This window comes from Engraulis encrasicolus, chromosome 19, assembly GCF_034702125.1.
Source record: "Engraulis encrasicolus isolate BLACKSEA-1 chromosome 19, IST_EnEncr_1.0, whole genome shotgun sequence".
Lineage (NCBI taxonomy): Eukaryota > Metazoa > Chordata > Actinopteri > Clupeiformes > Engraulidae > Engraulis > Engraulis encrasicolus.
In genome coordinates, this window is record NC_085875.1 from 30,588,679 (window position 1) to 30,612,547 (window position 23,869).

At 42.9% G+C, this 23,869-nt stretch overlaps 1 protein-coding gene across 1 annotated transcript; it reads left to right on the forward strand.

Moving 5' to 3' along the window:
• The first annotated feature begins 12,029 nt into the window (after positions 1-12,029).
• noto (notochord homeobox) lies at positions 12,030-12,988 on the forward strand. Its single transcript, XM_063223867.1, has 3 exons — positions 12,030-12,375; positions 12,509-12,693; positions 12,800-12,988. The coding sequence occupies exons 1-3, from the start codon at positions 12,030-12,032 to the stop codon at positions 12,986-12,988; spliced, it is 720 nt and encodes a 239-aa protein (XP_063079937.1).
• Positions 12,989-23,869: the final 10,881 nt, after the last annotated feature.

Here is a 23,869-nt window from a genome sequence, read left to right on the forward strand (position 1 = left end):
TGACCATAAACACAACACTTGATTAATGCACATGATGCAGACATTAAACAGTGTTGAGTGCAGAAAAGCTCATTCTATGGACCTAGGAGACATATGAAACTGTCCTCTGATTACAGAATGGTAAATATTTAATCCATTTTGAAAATTATGGAGTCCTGCACCCTCCAGGTTATATAGAAAATTAATACTTCAGCTTGATTTAGTGGTCAGTCTGAAAGACAGCATACATGATGGTAAGGGGGTGCAGAGGTGACTTGGTTAGGGTCTTCTTAGTCATGTAGAGCATTAAAATGAATGTTGAATGATACATACAGATTTTAAACAGCAAACATAGCTACCATGGCATTATATTTTGGAGCACCGCCTTTAGATATTGCCCCATAATGGTGGTAAATTTCAATCTCTACTATGTTCCAACTGTTGGTCCATCATTAGAGTAAACAGGTCACAAATTTAGTTTTCTTGCAGTCAGGATATGCCACATATTAAGCGTAACAAAAAGGTTAACAAGTTGAAGAACACACCTATCAGTTGAGCTGCTGAAATCATGTCTCGCACATCAAAATATCTAATTTTTGAATAAAATTATGCCATCAGTCAAAGTATTTAACTGTTCAGTCCCATCCCTTGTGTTGTGTTTAGTCTTATCCAATATAAAAAGCATTTTATTGGCCCTGTCCCAACTTTTTTGGGATTTGTTGCAAGGGTGACATTTTAAATGATCACATAATTACCTCAAAACAATAATTCTGCTTGACTTTAACAACTGATATGTTGTCTGTGCATAATGTTCTACCTTGTTAACATATTGAATGTTTTGAAAATGCCAGCATTTTGATTTTATTCACAAAATACAAAGTGTCCCAACTTTTTTGGAATCCGCTTTGTAGGAAAAACCTAGGGAATGGACTCAGCCTTCATTGGACATTTTTAGAGCAATTCATTAATATTTGAAAAAAAATGCATGTCCCTCAACTTTATTAATGTTTATATTATGCCTGTCCTGTAGACCCATAACAGGATGAGCCTTACGTCATATTTAATAGAATTTAGTGTGCATTTTTACCATGCATACCACCCATTGTTATGATCAAATAACTGTAGCTCAGTCTCATCTGACCACAGATTTCCAAAAATGCTTTTAGCATGTCAAGATGTGCGTTTTACAGCAGTCTGAATAAAACGTATGTCTGCTTAAAGACCTGTTATTACTGCTTGTATGGTCATCATCATTAGTGGTGGTGTTGTGTCCTCAAAGGACATCTTGTGAAGCCAAGTGTAACTGAGGTGTTCCTGCACAGTCCGCCCCTCGGGTCTCGAACTCCCAAACTCCTAGTCAACGCAACGGCTCAGGTATGGGACGCACAGCACGATACCGCTGAGCTAAAGGACCAGTTCGATAGCTCGGCGCAACAATACCGTATGAGACTTCGGGAGGAAGGTTTGCTAACCATCCACGCCACACTCTGCTAGTTGGCCTCCGTTACACTCAGCCCCCTAAACCTCACTCCTATTCCGGGTCAACGGCACCAATGTAACTGAGGTCTTCCCGTGCAGTCCACCCCTCGGGTCCCGAACTTGCCACCTTCTAGTCAACTCATCAGTTTGGATATGGGACGCACAGCATGATACCGCTGGGCTACAGGACCAGTCCGATAGCTCAGCGCTACCAATACTGTATGAGGCTTCGGGAGGGAGATTTACTGACGTTCTGCATCACACTCTGCTAGTTGGCCTTAGGCTACATAAGCCCAGCGATCGTCTTTCATAGCCCTGACGCATGAGCAATACCTGTTGCACTCAGCAAATCAGTCAATTGTACAGCTGGGGAGATAGTACAGCTGGCTAATCACACCTGTCCAAGTCAAGCCCTGCACACACACACACACACACACACACACACACACACACACACACACACACACACACACACACACACACACACACACACACACACACTCAAAACAATTAATAGAAAATTGACTTCTACAGGCTGAAATGCAATCCCTAATGTGTGGGTAATGCCACATCTGGCGGGAAGTGATGAAACAAACCATCAGCCTGTGTGGTCTAAAGATATTACCTTCAACTACACACACACACACACACACACACACACATTTTTATTCATTCAAAATGACCCCTCTCTAAACCAAAGAAGAGCTGTCTTTGTTTGCAAGAATGGCAGAGGGTCCATCAAGGCCCAGCGGTCACTTTCACAAGTCTCCGTACGACCCCTCAAAACACACAGCCTCCATGGCAACCGGCCTTTGATCTCGGCTGATTGGGTGATTAGCAGGATGCTATATTAGCAGGCTCGTATCTCACTGTATTAGCCCGCAACGGCTATTACCACGTCGTTATAATTGAATGCAAATGTCAGGAATTCAGACCATATACTGTGGTAACTTTGCAACTTGTCCTGCTGAAACGATTCAAATAAACACCTGATGTACAATTTTAAATGAAATTCTTTATGAAGGATAAAAAACACAAGCAACATTAATATTGTGATAATATGTGTGGTGATAATGCACTTTAATTATCCAATTAAATGGAGTTAATTAATTGAATTCTGTTCGCTAATACAAGTAATCTATTGGACGTTGAGTTGTATAAAGACCTTAATGTGTTGTCATGTTTCTAACATTGTCTATCCATGGTTATCATACAAAGGGTTAATCAATGCCGTAAATACAACATCGGGGATAACATAGGCCTATGAATAAAACTAACAAGCCGAAACACAACTGGAAACATTTTGCGTTCTCCTGAGGACTGTGACTGGCAATTTGTATTGAAAGACTGATATCTTTTAGACATGACTTTAATCAGACAACATTGCTTGTAAGTGTAAGTGTACTGAAAACGTCACAATTTTGTGATTATTGATACCATACATACTATATTTTCCGAGTTTCTATGACCTACGTATATACTTACACATTTGAATGCTGCTTGTATAATTTGACCCTAAGAGTCAAATTGAGATGTGTGTGTGTGTTTCTGACTCTGGCACTGTCAACATACTTTCATACAAGTCTTACGTTATGTACTATGATATTATATAATATAATATTATGATGATGTTATGATACACTGACAACAGACAAACCAAGGGCAGCAAAGTTTTTTCTGTCAACCACCGACCTTTCCTTTTCTGCTTGTGACACTGTCAAAACTAATTATTTTCAGTTGTCACTTTTATTTTCTCTCTATCGCTATTCATGCTCTCTCTCTCTCTCTCTCTCTCTCTCTCTCTCTCTCTCTCTCTCTCTCTCTCTCTCTCTCTCTCTCTCTCTCTCTCTCTCTCTCTCTCTCTGATCAGTCTGTCCCCAGTCTCCTCTCCCATTCTTCCTCCTCCTCCTCTTCTCCTCCTCTTTCTCTCTCTCTCTCCTCTCTGTCTCCAGTCTCTTCTATTCTTCGTCCATCCTCCTCCTTTCTCTCTCTCTCTCTCTCTCTCTCTCTCTCTCTCTCTCTCTCTCTCTCTCTCTCTCTCTCTCTCTCTCTCTCTCTCTCTCTCTCTCTGATCACAGTCTCTGTCCTCAGTCTCCTCTCGCATTCTTCATCCTCTTCCTCATCCTCTTCCTCCTCTTCTCCTCCTCTTTCTCTCTCTCTACACAGTAAATTTTATAGTGTTAAAATAACACTTAAAGAGTTAAAATTAACACTGTTCTAGTGTCTATTTGGTCCTGCTCCAGATCAGTGTTGAACACTGGTGTTAGATTGATAGTGTTAAGCTAACACTATAAAGAGTAAAGCAGTTTCGGGGAGCATACAATGGCGCAGACAAACTCCATCACCTCGAGGAGGCGGGGGCTCTCTGGAGTACTTCTAACTCCACACAATTTAACAACTTCATTTGTCACTGACACTGGAGAGCATCTGACTCCATTTGGTGTTGGAATTACTCCAATAGTGTTAATAAGCCTTAACACTGCAAAATTAACACTGGCAAATTTACTGTGTACTCTCTGTCTCCAGTCTCTTCTATTCTTCGTCCATCCTCCTCCTCCTCCTTCTATCTCTTTCTCTCTCTGATCGCAGCCTCTGTCCCCAGTCTCCTCTCCCATTCTCCCTACTCCTCTTCCTCCTCTTCTACTCTGTCTCCCGTCTCTTCTATTATTCGTCCATCCTTCTCCTCTTCTTCCTCCTCTTCTCCTCCTCTTTATCGCTCTCTACTCTGTCTCCAGTCTCTCCCCTTCTTCCTCATCCTCCTCTTCTTCTCCTCCTCTATCTCTCTCTCTAACTCTCTGTATCCAGTCTTCTATTCCTCGTCCATCCTCCTCCTCCTCCTCCTCCTCCTCCTTCTTTCTCTTTCTCTCTCTGTCTCTGCTGTGAACACAGATTAGGTGTTCTCCCTCTACCTCTTCTCTCTCTCTCTCTCTCTCTCGCTCTCTCTCTCTCTCTGATCACAGTCTCTGTCCCCAGTCTCCTCTCCCAAACTTCATCTTCCTCCTTTTCCTCTCCTCCTCCTCCTTCTTTCTCTGTCCTCTCTCTTCCTCCTCCTTCTTCCTCTTTCTCTCTCTGTACTATCTGTCTCCCGTCTCTTCTATTCTTCCTCCTCCTCCTCTTCATCCTCTTCTCCTCTGTCTCCAGTCCCTTCTATTCTTCTTCTGTACTCCATCCTCCTCCTCCTCCTCCTCCACCTCCTCCACCTCCTTCTTTCTGTTTCTCTCTCTCTCTCTGTCTCTGCTGAGAGAACAGGAAGTGTAAACACAGTTTAGGTGTTATCCTCCAGCCCAGCAATTCTCACCTCCATTAAAGGGTGTCTCCACGCATAACCCCCTAAATGCCACTCTAAAACAGCCCCCTTAATGGCCCCAGCAGCACTAAAAAATGCCCCCTGCCACCGGACCACCTGAGAGAGAGAGGCAGAGAGCAACTCAAGGCCTCTATAGGCTCACAGAGGAGAGGGATCTTCGCACTCACTGCACTCACACATTCCATTATTGCTTTATTGGGTTGCAACTAACCTTGATATTTCTTTACATTCACTTTCGTGGCCAGGAGTTATAAGGTAGAAACACCCTTGCCTTTAATGGAAACTGCATTTCTGCGGCCATCTTGCACCATAATTATTTGACTCAAAGTCCAAAAAACTTGGACTCCAATAGAGGCAGTTGACTCCAATTTAAAGGTACTCGGAAGAAAGAGAAACTACATTGCCAGCTCACTTATATGTACCCCTTTTGACAAGCTACCAATATTGGAGAGAATGATACATCAGTCACTAAATGCCATATCATCATGATATCATCGTACCATATTGGCATTGGCCAATCTATGTAGTATAGAGGTGAACACAATGATGTTTAGTTTAGTTTAGTTTAGTTTAGTTTAGTTTAGTTTAGTTTAGTTTAGTTTAGTTTGTGTGTGTGTGTGTGTGTGTGTGTGTGTGTGTGTGTGTGTGTGTGTTTTGTGTGTGTGTGTGTGTGTGTGTGTGTGTGTGTGTGTGTGTGTGTGTGTGTGTGTGTGTGTGTGTGTATTTATGTGTGTGCTGTGTGTGTACTCTTTATTAATTAAAAAAAAACTAACCCCTCTTTGCAACTGCACTTGTTGTTCTGTATATTTCCTGTGCACTTTGTATTTGCTTGTGATGTTGGCTTGATTATGTCCTCTTTTGAAAGTCGCTTTGGTTATAAAGCGTCTGCCAAATGCAATGTAATGTAATGTAATGACTAAAAAACGTATATTATTTAATTATGAGGGGGGCCTCCTGACCAGTTATGTGTAGGGCCTCCAAAACCTTAGCAGCAGCCCTGTATGTGTGAAGCATCATATATTCGCCTATATTAACAGTGTCATTCTGCATGCAGCGTTACTGGGAGATTATGGCCACTCGTGGGAAGACACACGGGGGATACAGGATAATTAAACCCTGGTCACACATTATAACAGCTGCATGTGTGAATGGCCAAGCATGGGCAGATTAATATTCTTCCTCTGTGACTTTCTTACAGAAAATAAATCGCATTTATTTCATGTACTGTATGTAGGCCTAGCTTAACTCCACCAACTTGTTCGTCACGATAGCCATATATGGGTTCCATGTTTGTCTGATGTTTTCAAATGTATATATCTTTCTTTTTTTGCGGTGTGTGTGTGTGTGTGTGTGTGTGTGTGTGTGTGTGTGTGTGTGTGTGTGTGTGTGTGTGTGTGTGTGTGTGTGTGTGTGTGTGTGTGTGAATGGCCTGGCCTTGTGTGTTTGTATGGGAGAGGAGAGGGAGAGGGGGTTGGATGCCCAATGATTAATGACAGTCATTAGATATGCACGCACTAAGTACACCTCAGCATTGGCCTAAGAGGAGTCGTTGGGTCGCCAGACGAACCTAATACACACTCACACTCCACAGTGGCCTGGAGATGGGACCTGAATGTCACTGTGTGTGTATGCGTGGGTGTGGTTGTATATGAAATACAATCCAACTTGCTTGATACATCTCATGTTGTGAAAATAATAATTACATATTACTGACCTGAACCATGCATGTGATTATTAAAGGTGCATTGTGTAATATTTGTGTGTTTATTTCCAGAAGTCATGCCACTCATTCACAAATGTTTCCTTTTTCCACGAATACTTGCCACCACCATTCATTATGACTGGGATTTTTTTTCATACATGAAAAGGGGGATCTTCTCCATTGTCCTCCATTTTGAATTTCCAGAAATAGACATTTTCAGCTACAAAACTTACTGTTCTTTGGTCATACTGGTAAATATTAGTTCATTATTTTGCAGATCTTCATGAAAAGATCAAATGTGGCAGTGAACAGCACAGTTTCAATAAGCAGCATAGTTGCAATACCTACTCTGACCACCATCCTACACAGTGCACCTTTTAAGTGCACCTTTTACATTACATTACATTATATTGCATTTGGCAGACGCTTTATAACCAAAGCGACTTTCAAAAGAGGACATATTCAAGCCAACATCACAAGCAAATACAATGTGCACAGGAGATATACAGAACAATAAGTGCAGTTGCAGAGGGGTTAGGTTTTTTTTTTTTTTCTTTTAAATTAAAGAGTAAATAACGAGTACACACACACAAACTAACTAAACTAACCTTTTAAGGCCCATACCTTAAATTTTCAATCAATAATTATCATCCCAGAGAAAACAGAACCAACAAATGCAACTCCAACTCCAACAGATATGGCTTGCTTCTGTTGAAAAGTGTTGACATAAATGTTGCATATATACAACCCAAAATAAGAGAAGGTTTTTTGCATTACGTGAACATATGTAATGAAAAATTTGCCGTAATTTGTATTGTATACCATTTTAAACAATGAGAGAATAACGTCCTTTGATTCCACTGCACCTTTTTTATTATTTTTTTTATTTCAGAGTTTGCTTGCATTGAGTGTCGTAGCCCCATAATGCACGCTGTTCCACCAGTTGAACACAGTAAGCGTCAATGACAAGTTGACTACCATAGTAGGCCTATATAGTATAGTATGACTTGGTCATTAACATTCCGGTAATAACAAATATATAATGAATTAAGGCATAAGTGGGATGAGATAGTTTTATAACACCCTAAATCAGGGGTGAGCAGACCTTTCTTCTTTGCAGGCCGCATTTTGAAAATCGAAGCATCCGAGGGACCAATGCCAAATGAAGAGCATTTGTTTCTAATCACATTTTAGTTTAGATCTCAAAAACCAGCAGACTAACTCATTACATTGCACTGTTTGATGAAGTTATTAACAAACATGGCACACCAGCTCTGAACATGCTGTGCAATGGATACAATATTTAAAGTTAGGTTATAGTTTTTTTTCCCTTCATCAAACAGAGCAGAGGGCTCTATTTGCACAACAGGTCTTAGTTTGCCCATCACAATCCTCATGGATTAAAGGCATTAGCAAATGTCACAAAAGCCATCTGAATTTTTCCAGATAATGCTATCCAAAGGGTTTAGTTGTACGTTAATTCTCCAGTAATAAGTCGAGCTGCTTGTCATTTTGTTGTCATTCTTCCTGTCATGGAAAATGCTGAATTTCAAATATATATAATATCCAAAACTCCTTCAAGTTTGTATGTCTGAGCAGGGAATTTTAACATTTTTGTATCAAACCGCATACAGTACTAGGAGCACATCTATGCAGTGCACCTTATAATCATACATCAAGACGAATGAGACGAACGTTTAGCTTATAGGACATATTCACTATTCTATAAATCTGAATTAATTCCCTTGTGCCCCTGACGATCTAAGATATGTTACCCTGATTTGTCAGCTTGCCATCACATAAATTGTCAAGACTCATTCCCCAACTCTCCCCAACTCTCTCTCTCTCTCTCTCTCTCTCTCTCTCTCTCTCTCTCTCTCTCTCTATCTCTCTCTCTCTCTCTCTCTCTGCCCTCTCTCTCTCTATCTCTCTCTCTCTGTGCGACAGAGAGAGAAAGGGTAGTGTAGTTTGTGTGTTTCCAGGCATGTGTATTGAAGCCAGACGGGCTATACCTGCCCATACCTGGCCGCCCACTAAACACCTTTTCATAGGCAAGAGCCACACTGGAGGGGCCAACGGTGCGGGTCGTTGCTACCTGCTACCTACATCAGAATGGATGAACGCCCGCCCACTAGCTATGGCAACCAGCCCATGCACAGCAAAGGCTTGAGAACAGAGAAAGGGGCCATCTCGGCGGATAATGCCCTATGGCTCATAAAGTCATTAGAGGAAAAAGGTGTGAAAAGGTGTAAAAGGAGAGTGTGTGTTTGCACTGAATGTGAGAGCCAGGTGTGAGAGAGCAAAGAGCCCCCCTCGTAATCATAATGATCTCATTGTCTTATCTGCTTCTTTGTTCGCTACAATTACCTGACGATGGCAAAGCAGGGTCACTTCACACAGATCTGAGGATAAAACTGGTTATACGGTAGCACGTTATGATATCCTCCTAACGCTGATAATATGAACACATGTAACGCTCTCCCCACTGTTAATAATGATAGTCATAATGCTCTGTTTAGATTCATTAGCACTGTGATCTGTAGGTGAGGTTGTGGTCCAGTGGTAGGGGGTTGGACTTCATATCAGAGTATTGCACATTTGAATGCCACCATTACATCTTGGTTCATTGCTTCAGTACCCTTGAGCGAAGCACCTGACCCCAGATTGCTCCAGGGACTGTAACCAATACCCTGTGCGTAGACTGACTATAATCATTCTGACTATAATCGCTCTGGATAAAAGGGTCAGCTAAGTGTAATGTAATGCAACTTAACTGTGTGCCTATGCCAGTACTGCTTGACACTGGGGGCCGTACGCTTAGTGTACATTAGAAAGATAAAAATGGCACTTTGGTAGATACATAATTGTTCTACAGTTCTAAGGGTATAGCCCCCAGTGACAATCATATGGCCTACTTTAATGTACATTATCATAAAGGATGCAGTGCCCTTTTACATCCAAAAAATGAAAGAAGTTTGTGTAGGCCCTACCTATACTATTCTACCATACTGTACATAGGCCCCTACTTTATGTGTGTGTGTGTGTGTGTGTGTGTGTGTGTGTGTGTGTGTGTGTGTGTGTGTGTGTGTGTGTGTGTGTGTGTGCATGCGTGCGTGCGTGCGTGCGTGCGTGCGTGCGTGCGTGTGTGAGAGAGAGAGAGAGAGAGAGAGAGAGAGAGAGAGAGCTGGGGTGAGTTTCAGGTCCCATTGGGGAGGTGGGGAGGGAGGAACAGCTACTGTGGCTCAGTATGACTATGAAAAGGGCCATCAGGTCAATGAGCCTGTCAGTGGATTCCCTGTCTGGGTCCAATATACAAACCCGGGCAGGGCCCTTGACTTTGAACTGCTCTTCCTCCTCCTTAGCTGAGACCAAGTGAAGGAAAATAAAACAAAAAACATTTCGCAATATTTCACAATAGCCTTTCCCACCTCATGTAGCCTGTAGGCCTATGTGAGTGTCCCAGGTGGGCTTTCATGTGTGAAGCAACCTTCTGAAGTAGTTATGTTGGTTCTCTGTTTTCTTTACACAGTAGGCTACACAAGGGTATGGGAGTTAAGCATGTCACATTAGCCGTTATTTATCAAAAGTTAGAATGAGCATGAGTCCTGTTCATATCTGGCAAAGTGAGGCGGGAGAGCCGTACCTCTTTTAGAGTCATTGGCCCTAGCTGCTTCTGGCCGCTTATAGCATGGCCTTGAACAGCGAGTAAACATCTCCCTTGGGGCCAGATGTGTGTAGGAGACGGGGAGGAACAGGTCAGATGCGGTAATATGTAAAAGACGTCCTCTCGCGGCGTGGTTCCAAGTTGTGAGAAACACGCGAGCAAATACGGAGTCTGGTGTGGGTGGTCGTCTCTTTTTTGGCGGCGGCGCGCGCCCAAGGCCGTGACCGCGCACTGTTTGTCCTCTTCATTAGGCGCTATCGTGTCAGATACCGGGGGAGTAATTAGCCGGGGTTAGGTCAAAGGGAAACACCGTCTTCATATGTTTGAACGAGTTTTTAGCAGCCTCTGCATGAGCTTCCACGGCCTCGGCAATGAGCGTGGAAAGTTTGCAGAGCTGGGCCATAATCCGCGAGCATGAAAGACCGCGGGCCGTTTTGCAGAGGGGAGAGAATCGCCTCGTTTCAAAGAGAGCCCCACGTTTCATCTTGAGCGTTTCAAGTCTGTTACCGAGAGTTCATAATGCGGCGTTTTCTTGACATAACGGCTTTTGGGGTGTGTGAAGCAAATAGTGACGTCGCCAGCATCAGAAAATCTCAGGCTACCCGTCAGCTGGTGACCATCCTGCCCTTCTGGCCATAAAATAGATTTAGGCTATCAAGTTTATAAACTATAAAGGTTTGAACTATGGCACCTATTCCATGACGGCCTTCATGATATTCAATAGGTTCATTAGGCCTATGTTAAGTCCTGAAAATGTAAGTGTAAACTCTCCAAAAATCACAACTGGAATAAAGTCATAGGCGATGACAAGACTGATGACAAGTTAAAAAATCATTTTGTGTACAATGCTATAAATTGTTCCGTTCTGTCATGAATATTCCACTTCAGCCAGTTAGTGTTCTCAACAGCCCGATTAGTCCCCAAACACCCCAAGCGAGAAGTATAACGCCCAGGTGCGCCGTTTCTCCTCACCAATTTACGGCCTCTACACCCGGACTGCAAAAACACACACCTCATATACACCTCGGAAAAAAGTGGCGTTCACACGACTCTCTCTGTCGCAGGGGAGGAGATGGTGATCAGTATGTTTACTTTAATGTTAGGTAGGATACACTATAGTGGCTCTAAGAAACATTGGCAACATCTAGCCTATAAATGCAAGTGAATAAGACTATTTTAAAAATAGACGAATGGTGGTAGATTCGTGTGACACGTGTGTGATAAAATGGTCAACCAATTATCACTTTTCTTTGGATGGATTTAGGGCATGATTGGACCAATGTTTTCTGCAATAAGCACTAAAACTGAGATGTCTTTATTAGAACAGAAGCAACTAGCCCTACTGTGGGCTTCAAGCTTGTTTTTTTCCCTTTCGTCTTATCTGTGCTTGCGATGCTATTTGTTCCGCTGTGCCGTGCATCTAGAGGCAGCCTTTGATTTCCGAATCTCGGAATAAGATGATTTGCTGACATCAATGCGCTCGCAGCGGTCATGATTACGACTGTGGAGAAGATCCACGCAGGAATTTGTAGTAAATCCTGGCCCCCTGCCCCCCAAAGCCCCCGCAACGGCCACTGTGCTTCCTCTTTGGTTCTTGTCATGGAAAGGGCTATTAGGATGTTTGACAACCCCAGCCTGTTACAACTCCATCAGTTAATTGGATACCTTGTAGCGTTGCTGGTTTCTCTCATCTGCTCATTTGAAAGACAAAGGCGCGACGGGGGCCTGTTCACACCTCTGTGCGCGGGCGGGCATAAAAACCGTCCGGCCTGGACACAGAAGCACCACTCACCCACTGCCCCCGAAGAGAGAAGCAACTCCTGTGAGCATCACGCACGGACCATCAATTTTGACTTTACAACTTTTTTCCGGAAAGTTTTTACTTTCGTCCAGCAACAATGCAGGTTCCTGCCAGACCTCTTGGATCCGTCTGCGCGTATTCCGTGCGCCCTGGAGGGCCCCTCTATGGAAGCACTCCATGCAATGTGTCTCCTTCCAAACCGAGCACCGGGAAATCCTTCACCATCGACGCACTGCTCTCCAAACCAGACGCCATCTCAAGGGACAAGACGGGGCACTGCGAGGCTGTGAAGTACCCCGTTTTCCCGGTTCACGGACAGATGCCGTCGTCCCTGCCGCACTACATCTACAGCCCGAGCATGGTTCAGGCTCAGCCCGGATACCCCGTCTATTACTGCCCTCCGTACAGCTACCAAACAACCTGCCGTGGACCCCTTTACGCAGGTAAATACAAACATCTCGACGGTCTTGCATTTCTGTCTTGAATCGCATTTCTTTTTGCCCCATATTTGCGCATTGCGCTCTTATTTCGCAGAGTTAACCTAACAACTTCCATGTTTTCTCTTCTGCCCCACAGAAGCGGCCATGACGAAAGCTGCCGTGCACATGTTCAAACACAAGGCGGGCAAGTCCAAGCGGATGCGCACTAGCTTTACCAACGAGCAGCTGTCCCGGTTGGAGAAGGAGTTTGCCCGGCAACAGTACATGGTCGGCTCCGAGCGCTTCCTCCTGGCCACTTCTCTACAGCTCACCGAGGCTCAGGTAAATATACACAAAAAAGACGTCCTCCACCATGTTATAACCTAATTCAAATTTAGCGTGCTACATCAAAACACTATGTCTAACTGTTTATTTTCTTTATTCTCAGGTCAAAGTGTGGTTCCAGAATCGTCGCATCAAATGGCGCAAGCAGAGCCTGGAGCAACAGCAGGCAAAACTGGCCAAGCTCGGACTCGCTGCCCCACCAAAGAGCCCCGGTTCCCAGGGCCAAGACGATGAAGGAGACGATGATGAGGATTTCAGCAATGAATCGGACATTGACATTGAGAGCGAATGAACTGACATTTTGGCTTAAAAATACAAAGCCCATGAACTTTTGTAAATAATCCTGTCATCCTTACAATGCAGGACATCGTTAATGTATTTGTAAAAAGTATTTAATAGATATAGAGCTTTATTTAAGTGTCCACTTTTACAGTGTTTTATATGGAAATGATTACACTTTTGTCATGAGATTGTATATTTGACATTGCAAAATACACTTTATTTTTTAAAATAGTTCTCTGTTTCCTGGTCTTAACTTCATCAAAAGTTTGTATGGTGCCTGCTTGGTGTTAATTGGTCAGTCATTAAGAGTCTTGCTTCAATTAAGGTTTACGGTTTATTTAAAGTTTAAATTATGCATCATGGATAATGTCTGTCTTAAAACTAAAACCGGGGTGAATGACATTACTGTCACCCTGCTGCAGAAAAAAAACACATCCCAAAGACTGGGAAATTGTGTCCTTAGTTGGGGTATAATACCATAAAAATAACCTTGCTAAACTCTCCTGCTAAACATTAATTCAATGAGGGGGTTGGAATTTGGGAAGAATTTCCAGACAAGCACCATGGAGGACCTCAGAGAATCTATTTAATTCTCATAACTCCACATTTTAATCTTGCCAAAACAATCCAGCAACCTCCTATTCAAGCCACATTTGACCCATGTAGGCCTATTTTAAATGATGTTTAGACTTTTTTTAAAAGTATTAAGTCCAATATCAAAGTTCCACTCACACTGCTGAAGGGATGGAAGATTGTGAATTGTTTGGCGCAATTATTTTTCTCTAAAAATTATTGTTTAAAAATATTGTGATATCAATATTGACCGAAATAATCACAATATTGATTTTTTTTTTTCAATAATCGAGCAGCCCTAGGTTGAGTGTATCTCATTGTATTTGGTCTGGTGGGAAGTGAAGTGAGTGACTGGTGTTGCAGTGATTTGTGAATGGGGTTTGGGTTATGGCAGCAGATGGCAGGCCATGGAACAGACAGAGATGAGAGGATGAGAGAGTGAATAAGGAGAATTGAGAATTGAGAACAAATTGATCCATGTTCTCAACCCTTTTTTAAACAAACGCCCCCAGGACCACATCATAAGCCTCCCAATGCTTCCTTGACCTCATCATAAGCCTCCTCTGAGCTGTATCCTTCCCAATGCCCCCCATAGGGCTCCCCAACTGGGGGGCTGTAGAGGCCCCGTTGAGAAACACTAATGTTGTGTGTGTTTGTGTGCGTGTGTGTGTGTGTGTGTGTGTGTGGGGGGGGGGGGGGGGTGGTGGGGGTAGTCAGAAATAGTGTGATAAAATTGTGAATGACAAGCGGACTGACAAACACGTCACTGAAAGCTAGTCTTATAATAATGCTTTTCCTATTTTTTTCCTATTTCAAGAGTGTACAGTAAAATTGGGCCCAGAAATATGTCGTCACTAATAACCATAGCACTGGATACCTGTGTCACCTTATTATACTATTTTCACACTGACACAGTAAAAGACTGTGGGCTGGATGATGCATCGGAGCTTGAAGAATGTCGAACCACATCATCATCAAGCATTGTGGAGTCCAATTCCACATTCTGCTCTTACTCTTAAATTCAAAATGAATATGCTGAGAGAGACACTCCTGATAAGAAACAATGCAACATACTCAAAATGTACGATGAGGTGTGGGCAAAAGGGTCAAGTCAGTTGTCGCGGGCCCAGGGAGAGAGTGGGCCCATGAAATGGGTCCTCATTAGGCCTACTGTCTGGGTCGGGGAGCCTTTTAGATTACTTTGTTCTGGGTCCAACCAAAGCTGTCCACGGCCCTGGACGTGTATGCAACACATGCCTCTTTTCCCCTGGCGGTTTTCTGGTAGGCCTACAGCTCAACTCAGTGCGATTCGGCCGCCACGTTTTGCTGTACGATTTAGCAATGTCGTGCCTATTCGAAAAGCAAAAAGTGGTGGCCCAGTCGCGCTGTGTCGAGCTGTAGGCGGCCTACCAGAAAACCAGCAGTGGACAAGAGGCAATACAGTACTCTGATGCATAACTGTCTCAGGAAGATGGCAGTTATACAACTAATTAGACTGTGTTCATACATCCGATGCTCAGAGGATTTTGGGTATTCTCTCTCTCTCTGTCTCTGTCTCTGTCTTTCTATCTCTCTCTCTATCTCTCTCTCTCTCACACACACACACACACACACACACACACACATACACACACACACACACACACACACACACACACACACACACATGCGGTCTGTCCAACTGTGTGTATGTTTAACAGGCTAAGAGGTGAAACAGGACAGACTTAAAGAGGGGGATTAGGAAATGAAAGAGACTCTTTCTCCCCTGCAGTTCTCCATTGCCTTGATGCTCTTCTCCCTCCCATCCTCTCTCTCTCTCTCTCTCTCTCTCTCTCTCTCTCTCTCTCTCTCTCTCTCTCTCTCTTTCTCTCTCTCTGTGCTCTCTTCCGGTCTCTTCCGGTCTTGTCCTCCTCTCCGTCTCTTTCCTTCCTCTCGTCCATCCCTTGTGACTATTTCAAACTCTGTTGCGTCTTTATCTCTTCATAGCCCCTCCCCCTCTCTGAAATGACACTTAAAATCAGTAATCTACAAACAATTTTTAAACATGTTCCTCTACCCTAAAACCTAACCACATTTAATGTGAATGCAAGAAGACAAGAAGACAAGCAGGAGATTCACAAGAAAAGTATGTGCTGTACTGCAGTATCAAAACGGAAATGTATACTGCTACAGTTGGGGGCCACACCTGGGCCGCATGTGGACTGCATCTGGGCCGCATGTGGCCCTCGGGCAGCCAATTGAATAGCCCTGGCCTACTGTATTGATGATCAGGTGTAATCTCACCATAGTTGTCCTGTCCTGGGCCGGCATGCCTGTATGGGACCCCCAGCAGGGGTGAGGGAATCTGGCTGTCCCCAATTAGCTCTCCCCTCTCCCCTCTTTACACCTCCCAACACCCCTCCCTGCATCCTCTTCACAGGCTCGTACCCCATGGAGGCTCCTCTTGGTTCACACACACTGGCATACACTAACAGAATTAGCATGCCCACGTAGGGTGTCTTCCTTCTGAGGCAATTGTGAGGGCCCTGACATCTTCATACAGAAATCCCTGCGCATGAAAGCATGTGCGTGCACGACCGCACACGCATGCACATACACACGTGTGCACGTCTGTGCATAAATACACACACACAGATAACTGAGGGTTTCTTTTTTCTTTGTTGTGGTGGCAATGGAGAATTGAGTGAAGATCTGCACCTTTCGCTCTGATATTGCTTCCCTGAAACAGAAGGCTTACGTACAGAGAGGTCGGGGGATTCCAATGCTTTAGCTGCCCCAGCGGTCATGCCAGTAGAACTCTTTATTGGATTGGCACAGAGAATTAGCCCAAAGAAACACTGTGATGACTGTGTTTATAGTGTTTCCAATCCCAACCTCTTACGCTCGTGGGGGGAGATTAGCGGCCCACACTAATTAACCTTTGCCATGCTGAAAGCAAGCTGCCACACTAACCGGCTTTAGCAGGCCAGGCCACTGGGCAGGCAGGCGGGCTGGCAGACAGCTACCATGCCTAAAAGGCTCTGTCTCCACCTTAAAGCAGAGCAGCAGACAAACAGACAGACAGAGAGAGAGAGAGAGAGAGAGAGAGAGAGAGAGAGAGAGAGAGAGAGAGAGAGAGAGAGAGAGAGAGAGAGAACTTCTGTGTAGCTGGGAAATGCTTTGTTGTAATTGTGAGAAATAAGGTTGAACTAATCTAAATGTGCATATCTGACTGCAATGGCGGGCCAAATGAAGATGGACTATATATGGTGAATTCAGGTTGGGCCACTTTTTTGCATATAAGCGAATGGCCCAAAATGGCCTGAATTCACCTACAGTCTATAAATGAATTCTATATTAGTGAAATGTAGCCTTCAATTTCATAGGTTGTAGGTCTCCATAAAATCTCATTACAGGTAGGCCTACACAAAAATACTTGTAGATATGGTATAGGCTGTCATCATTATACAGTTCATCTTACATACGTAAGTAAAAATAATATTGCCAGCCTATTATTACTTAGGTAAGATATGGCCATTAATTTAGGTCTATCAAGGTAGCGAAATCACGATTATGATCATGAACATTCATCTTTGTGACTTTGTCAGAGAGTGGGACAAGTCAGCACAAATCTATAAAACTGGCCCATGCATTTTGAATTTTATTTGGGAAGACAGTCACTTGAAGTCAATCTAATAGTCATTAGGCTCTATCACTGGCTTTTGAAGTGGACGCCGCGCTTTGTGTGTGCGCTGGAGGGTTTAATACGGCGCACAGAGCACAATGACATCTGACGCCGGCCAAGAATGGACTATAGCTGCGGTCCAGTTTTAAATAGGGTGCCTAATGGCAGACCGTCCCGCCCGGCCCGACATGCTCAATAGAAAGGCCCATTCTACTGTCAGGAAGTGGTGCGTCGTTAGTTCCTGTTTTCCACGCTATTCAGAACTAAAACAGCTTGCTCCGCTCCGCACGAGGCAAGTGCCATTTTCAAGAAGAGTGGTTTGATGACGGGGGACAATGCGCTGCGGGAAACCGTGTAGGCCTACCCTTGAGTCTTGAGTCAATAGAGAGAGAGAGCAGAGAGGAATGACCTTGAGAGAGAGAGAGAGAGAGAGAGAGAGAGAGAGAGAGAGAGAGAGAGTTATACAATGTCAAAGCCATCCAGCACATCCAATTTATACATTTAAAAAGCATGTTTCAAAGTCTTCCAAATCTAACCTTGATACCAAAAGAGTGTCAGGGACATTTAGACCGATTGAGTAGAGGGCAGAGAGGGCGCGCACCATACAGGTGGCTCGCGGGGTGGTTGATTTCGCACGCAGGTGGTTTCGACGCGCACTGGAGTGCTACTTTTCCCAGCTCCTGCTCGGGTGAAGATCCACAGCTTTTTATGAGTACAGATTAGCTGAGCACACACAGCCTAATGCGAAACAAAACGCTCAATTAGTTTATTAATGAACGGAGGTGCGAGATCTCAGCCAAGCGGTGAGCACCACAAAGTTGCTTCTTTTTCACCATGACGACCCGACGAGTTTTTCACAAGACTTTGGTTTCTCTGTTTGCTGACATCGACAGCTTCAATTATAACGTGGGGTGTGAACGCGCCTTCAATTGCCTATTCATTGGGACAGGGAGGTAGGGAGGGGAGTTTCTCACGGTGGTCTTTTCTGAAATTCCGCCACGGAATAGGCTACATTTAGTTGTATTTTAAGTAGTATTTTAGTAATTCATAATTATAAACTAATTAAAAACAGAAAGTGCAACATAGACAGCCATCTTGGTTTTAGACCGACTGTTCTCACTTCTCAGAGATTTTAAATCTTCACTTAGGCGATGTGCCTTTGATTTTTTATGTAATTCTTTCTTTTAAATCAATGTTTAGTTCATTTCCATGAAAACTCTCCAATACAAATTCTATATGTTGAATAGTAACGCTCACTCGCATTATAATCAATCTAAACCCAATTTTACCCTTCAAATATCATTTCACTTTCAAATTACGCACAGAATTACGCACGGTCCTGGTGTCTTGGCGCCATCAGGTGGTCAACTTTCAAAGGCCAAGCAAAAATAGAATTTGCTTTCAGTGCATTGGCAAGATACATGAGCACTGAATCTGAGGCCTAGAGAGGCTAACATTTTGGATAACAATTTCTTTCAACATGATGGAGTACATTTAAATCATACGAGCAAGTTGGATCTTTGCCTTGATTAAATGTGTACCAAAGCTTAATCATATAGCCTTGGTAGTTCAAACCCATTATCCTTATACAAATTTCTAGATATTTTATCGCCAAAATAAAAATGAATGAGGAATTTGTATATTCTGGTCTTACGTCAGCATCAGACGACAGACAGGGCTGTGCTGCAGCAATTGCGTTTTACGCCGCCAGGCGGTAGACTTGCTCAAGGCTTCAACTAGTGCTCAGTCGTCAGAAAAATCTGCAGTTCACTTGATAACCACAAGAGAGCAGTAGGCTACATCTTAAAGTTTGACATTCCTTTTGACTGTACCACATACAGTACTTTCAGCAAATATGTTCTCTTTATTTTAATACTATTATTCTGATTATTCCTCGAAAATTCCCAATCAATTTGAAAATCGTATACATTAATTAGTCCATTTTCAATGACCTGCTAGCAATGTTCAGGTCATAATGAAAATTCCCATGGCCACATTTATACCCACACACTTTATGCTCCAATTACAGAACTGATGATTTAATCATAATGGTTCGTCGTGTTTTATTCCCCTTCACCTTTTGGCGCTTTTTTCTCTGTATATTGCACATTCTGATCTAAAAGGAGGCGGCTTATGCATGTGTGTGATTTTAATTAGTCCAAATGGCACTAGGCGATGACAGCATTGCTAAGGTGAGGATTCTCACACCAAGCTGGAGTTCTCCCAGCAACACGTGCACTATGAGATACTACAAGGTGCCCACAAGCTTTGCATTTTTGTACAACATATAATACAACTAAATAGGCTACAGTTTTATCTGTATTTACTGTATGTTCATCTGTAGATCTATGTATGTATGTATGTATGTATGTATGTATGTATGTATGTATGTATGTATGTATGTATGTATGTATGTATGTATGTATGTATGTATGTATGTATGTATGTATGTATGTATGTATGTATGTATTTATGTTTGTATTCTGTCTAACTTGGCAAATGCAGTATAGGCACACACACACACACACACACACACACACACACACACACACACACACACACACACACACACACACACACACACACACACAGAGAGAGAGAGAGAGAGAGAGAGAGAGAGAGAGAGAGAGAGAGAGAGAGAGAGAGAGATAAAGTGACTTATATGGAGTATTAACAACTTATTCTCCAGTTTAGCCATCCTAGCGATCCTATTTCACCACAAGTCAAATCTCTCATCTGCTGGTTGTCCATGCGTGGAAATGGGAGTGTAAGAAGCTGAACGGTCCGGAGGAGTGACTATAAGCAGCAGATGAGGTCAGGCCGACACACCGGAGCGCTCGGAAATATGCCGTTTAAAGTCTGAGCCCCCTTTAATCATTTGCTGTATATGGAGACGTTTAGTTACTAAACAGCTCGCTACACAGTAAATTTGCAGAGTGTCAATTCAACACTGATATGACAGAGTTGGATCAACACGTGATGAATGTGATGAATGTGACTCTCTGAGAGTTGGATTAACACTGCAGAGTTGAATGTGCCGTCTTTAGTTACTGAACAGCTCCCTGGTCTTGATGTGTGCTGTAATGATGAAGTCCTCCCCACTGCGCCGGGCTCCTCCTAAAAGGTAACTTCTTCAAAGATTACCCAGTATGTGGCAGTTAAGCTAATCAGTGTTTATTTTTTTTTCTTCGGTGTTTCATTTTTCCATTATACTTTTTCATTTGTGTTCATACAGAAAAGTAGAGTAGGTCTATGTCTTTATACATTCAGGAAATGTGTAGGTTACATATGGTAACCACATACATGTGTGCACATATGCAGGTGCACACACACATGCAAGCACACACACGTACACATACACACACACACACACACACACACACACACACACACACACACACACACACACACAGTCAGGCAGATATTTCTCCCTCATAAGTTTTCTCCTGCCTCTCTCTCACTCTACGCCTGTGTGTGTGTGTGTGTGTGTGTGTGTGTGTGTGTGTGTGTGTGTGTGTGTGTGTGTGTGTGTGTGTGTGTGTGTGTGTGTGCGCGCGTGCGTGTATGTTTGAGTGAGGTGAGTGAGTGAGTATGAGTGTGTGTGTGTGTGTAAGGGGTGGTGGTGTATCTCAGCATGGTAGATTTTAATTCTGTTTTCGCACAGATGGTTCATTCCTCCATTAGTATTCATTACAGGCCGCATGAGCTCTTAATTACAGCAGGAGAGAGAGAGGAGTGACAGACAGAGAGGCAGAGAGGCAGGAAAAAACAGAAGGACGGAGGAGAGGAGAGAAGTATGGGGTCTGCATAAGGTGGAACCAGAACTTTCCTCAAGGAATATCTTATGCTTTTTGAGAGTTTGATGATTACAAAGTACATGTGCATACAGTATACGTGCATGTGTGCATGTGCGTGTCTTTCTGTCTGTCCGCCTTTCTCTGTAGTATGTATTTGTGAGATACTTTGTATGGGTTTGTGTATGTCTGTACGTATTTACGGCTAACCTTGTAACTCTGTTTACATACTATATAATTTATATGAATCATTTGTAAATATGAGATGGTAAGCCTCATGCAAAGCACACACCCATACAGTCAAGTATGTTAAGGTACAGCCAAAAAAACCTCCTCTTGAGAACTGTTTAATTAGTCAAGTCAAGTCAAGTAGGTTTTATTGTCAATTTCTTTACATGCACTGGTCATACAAAGAATTTGAATTATTACGGAGAGCAGCGTGACCTCACTTCTGGCCAGGCCTGGAGATATAGCTGCGTATCTCCTGCCCCCATCAGTTCACAGCCTCCCTTCCTCTCAACCTCCCTTCTCTCCTTCATTCTCTCTCTCTCTCTCTCTCTCTCAGATTTCTCTCTTGGTGTGTGTGTGTGTGTGTGTGTGTGTGTGTGTGTGTGTGTGTGTGTGTGTGTGTGTGTGTGTGTGTGTGTGTGTGTGTGTGTGTGCACGCGTGCACGTTTTGTTGTTGTGTATCTGGGAGATTCTGGCATTCACATTCCTCATGTATCCAGCTCTGTAAAGGGCCAATACTCATTAACATTAGATATGAATAACTTCCGATATGAGATTACTGACAGACAGTACATTTTGCAGTGTTAGTTCAACACTGGGAGCATAGGACAAACATGATCAGTGTTAAATGTGACTCTCAAAGTGTTGATTTAACTCAAAATTAAAACATTTACTGTACACACTGACTGAACTCAAACATTGACAATTTCTTACTCTACTCAAACTGACATCTGACAATGTGTGTTGGACACCTTCTTCTATGTACAGTATACACTTAAGGAATTAAAAAAAGCTGTCTTGAATATCCAGAAAAACATCAAATTTGAGAGTAGGCCCATTTGACTGTTTCGATTAGTCATTTCTGTTAGAAGTCGCTGTTATTAATCACATTTGCTCTGAACAGAGAACATGTTGCCCAGCTTAATTACTTTAATATTTACTTATGTAACCACACAGTAAATATAATGCAGTGTGAATTCAACACTTAGAGAGTACTCTGGGACCAAATACACTTCAGGATGTGTTATACTGACTCTCTAAGTGTTAATTTAAATCATTTAATTTGTTTCACAGTGCATGATAATTCCCTAAATTCACGATACATCAACCTATTATACTTTTACTCAAATATATTTTCTCTCAAATAGGCCTACAATAACTTCTAACAAAACAAAACCAGGCTTCTATTTCCAACAGTCATTATTAATACTATTTAAAACCAACTTTTTTTTTCTTTATATAGTAGGCTTTGCAAACTATATTTTCCAGATCTTTCCTTTTCGTATAGAGTTTACAGGCATCTAAGGACTTTAAAGAATCCCTGCAGCTCACTAAAAACGTGCTTAGAGGTCAAACAGTTCGTTAATTATTTAATAATTAATAATAATTAGCTGCCTTTAAAGGGCGCTGAGTGGGTCTTTATGGACTTGTGGCCTTAAATACCCACTGTACATGATGTCCGCGCACTCAATCTCTCTGCGTAATGATTTTCTAATGCGCTCACAAGGTTAACGAGCGAATCACAGAGCTAAACGTTAACTCTAAATGCACACTATGACCATATTAAATAACCCCGAGGGAGAAAAGGGTAACTTTCAGTGACAGCAGAGGTTAAGAAACTATTTACAAAGGCAAAAAATATATTCAGCCTGTTTAATGGCATGCGTATTGCTGTGCGTAAAATCTGGGCCCTGCGCTATCATTTCGTCATTAACATGAAATCTGCTGCAGTATTTATTTCCGACACACCGACCTTAGCAGCGCTGTACCTCGCCCCTTGGGCATACGGCAAGCCCGGAACAGGTGCAAGTAGCCAACACCGCTTTGCAGGGAAGATGGTATCGCTGTCCAGCCCTCAGTTCGAGTCTCCGCTATTGCTGGGAAGTTAATACCTCACCGACCGGAACGAACTCACAGGTTTCGTATTAAATCCGCCCAGCTCCAGTTATACACTAAACGATGACTGTGTAACCTCTGTAGATCCAGATGGCTGCTCCTTCAGGTTTTAGTCAAACTAATTTACCCCCACGTAGGCTATCTTACCCCTGTGACACCCGTTTCAATGTGTTGCTGTTGAGCTGTTATTAATAGCAATAGGCCTAAGTTGTTGGCAGGAGCCATGTTATGAGATGTTCAAGTTGCTTAAAGCAAAATACATGTAGGCCTATTTTCATCAAACATGAACATATAGGCATATAGGCCATATGCACTGATCTTCAACATAATTTCACAAGAAAAAAAATGTGGCCTGGTTTTAATTTCAACACGTAGTCTATATAGACTACATAGACCTGACTGTCTGCATAAACCTCTCATGCATTTTCTATTTTTCTGTGCAACTCAATTAAGCTACACGCAGCCAACAACAAACGCATTTGCATTTCATATTTTACGCACACACATAACGAGCTCCCATGCTTTGCGAGTCAGATAGCCTGGCTGCCCCACACACGGTGGGGACCTCAAACTGTCCGCCTCAGCGAATCTGGCATCCCTCTTTGATATTGGAGTAGCATAAGCAATTGTAAGAGTACTAATCGATTCTCATAACGCATGCCATCAACTGATTATGTCGTGCACCGCCAAAGGTTATTTGTTTATTCATGTTGCAGTCTTTGACCTTATTTATACT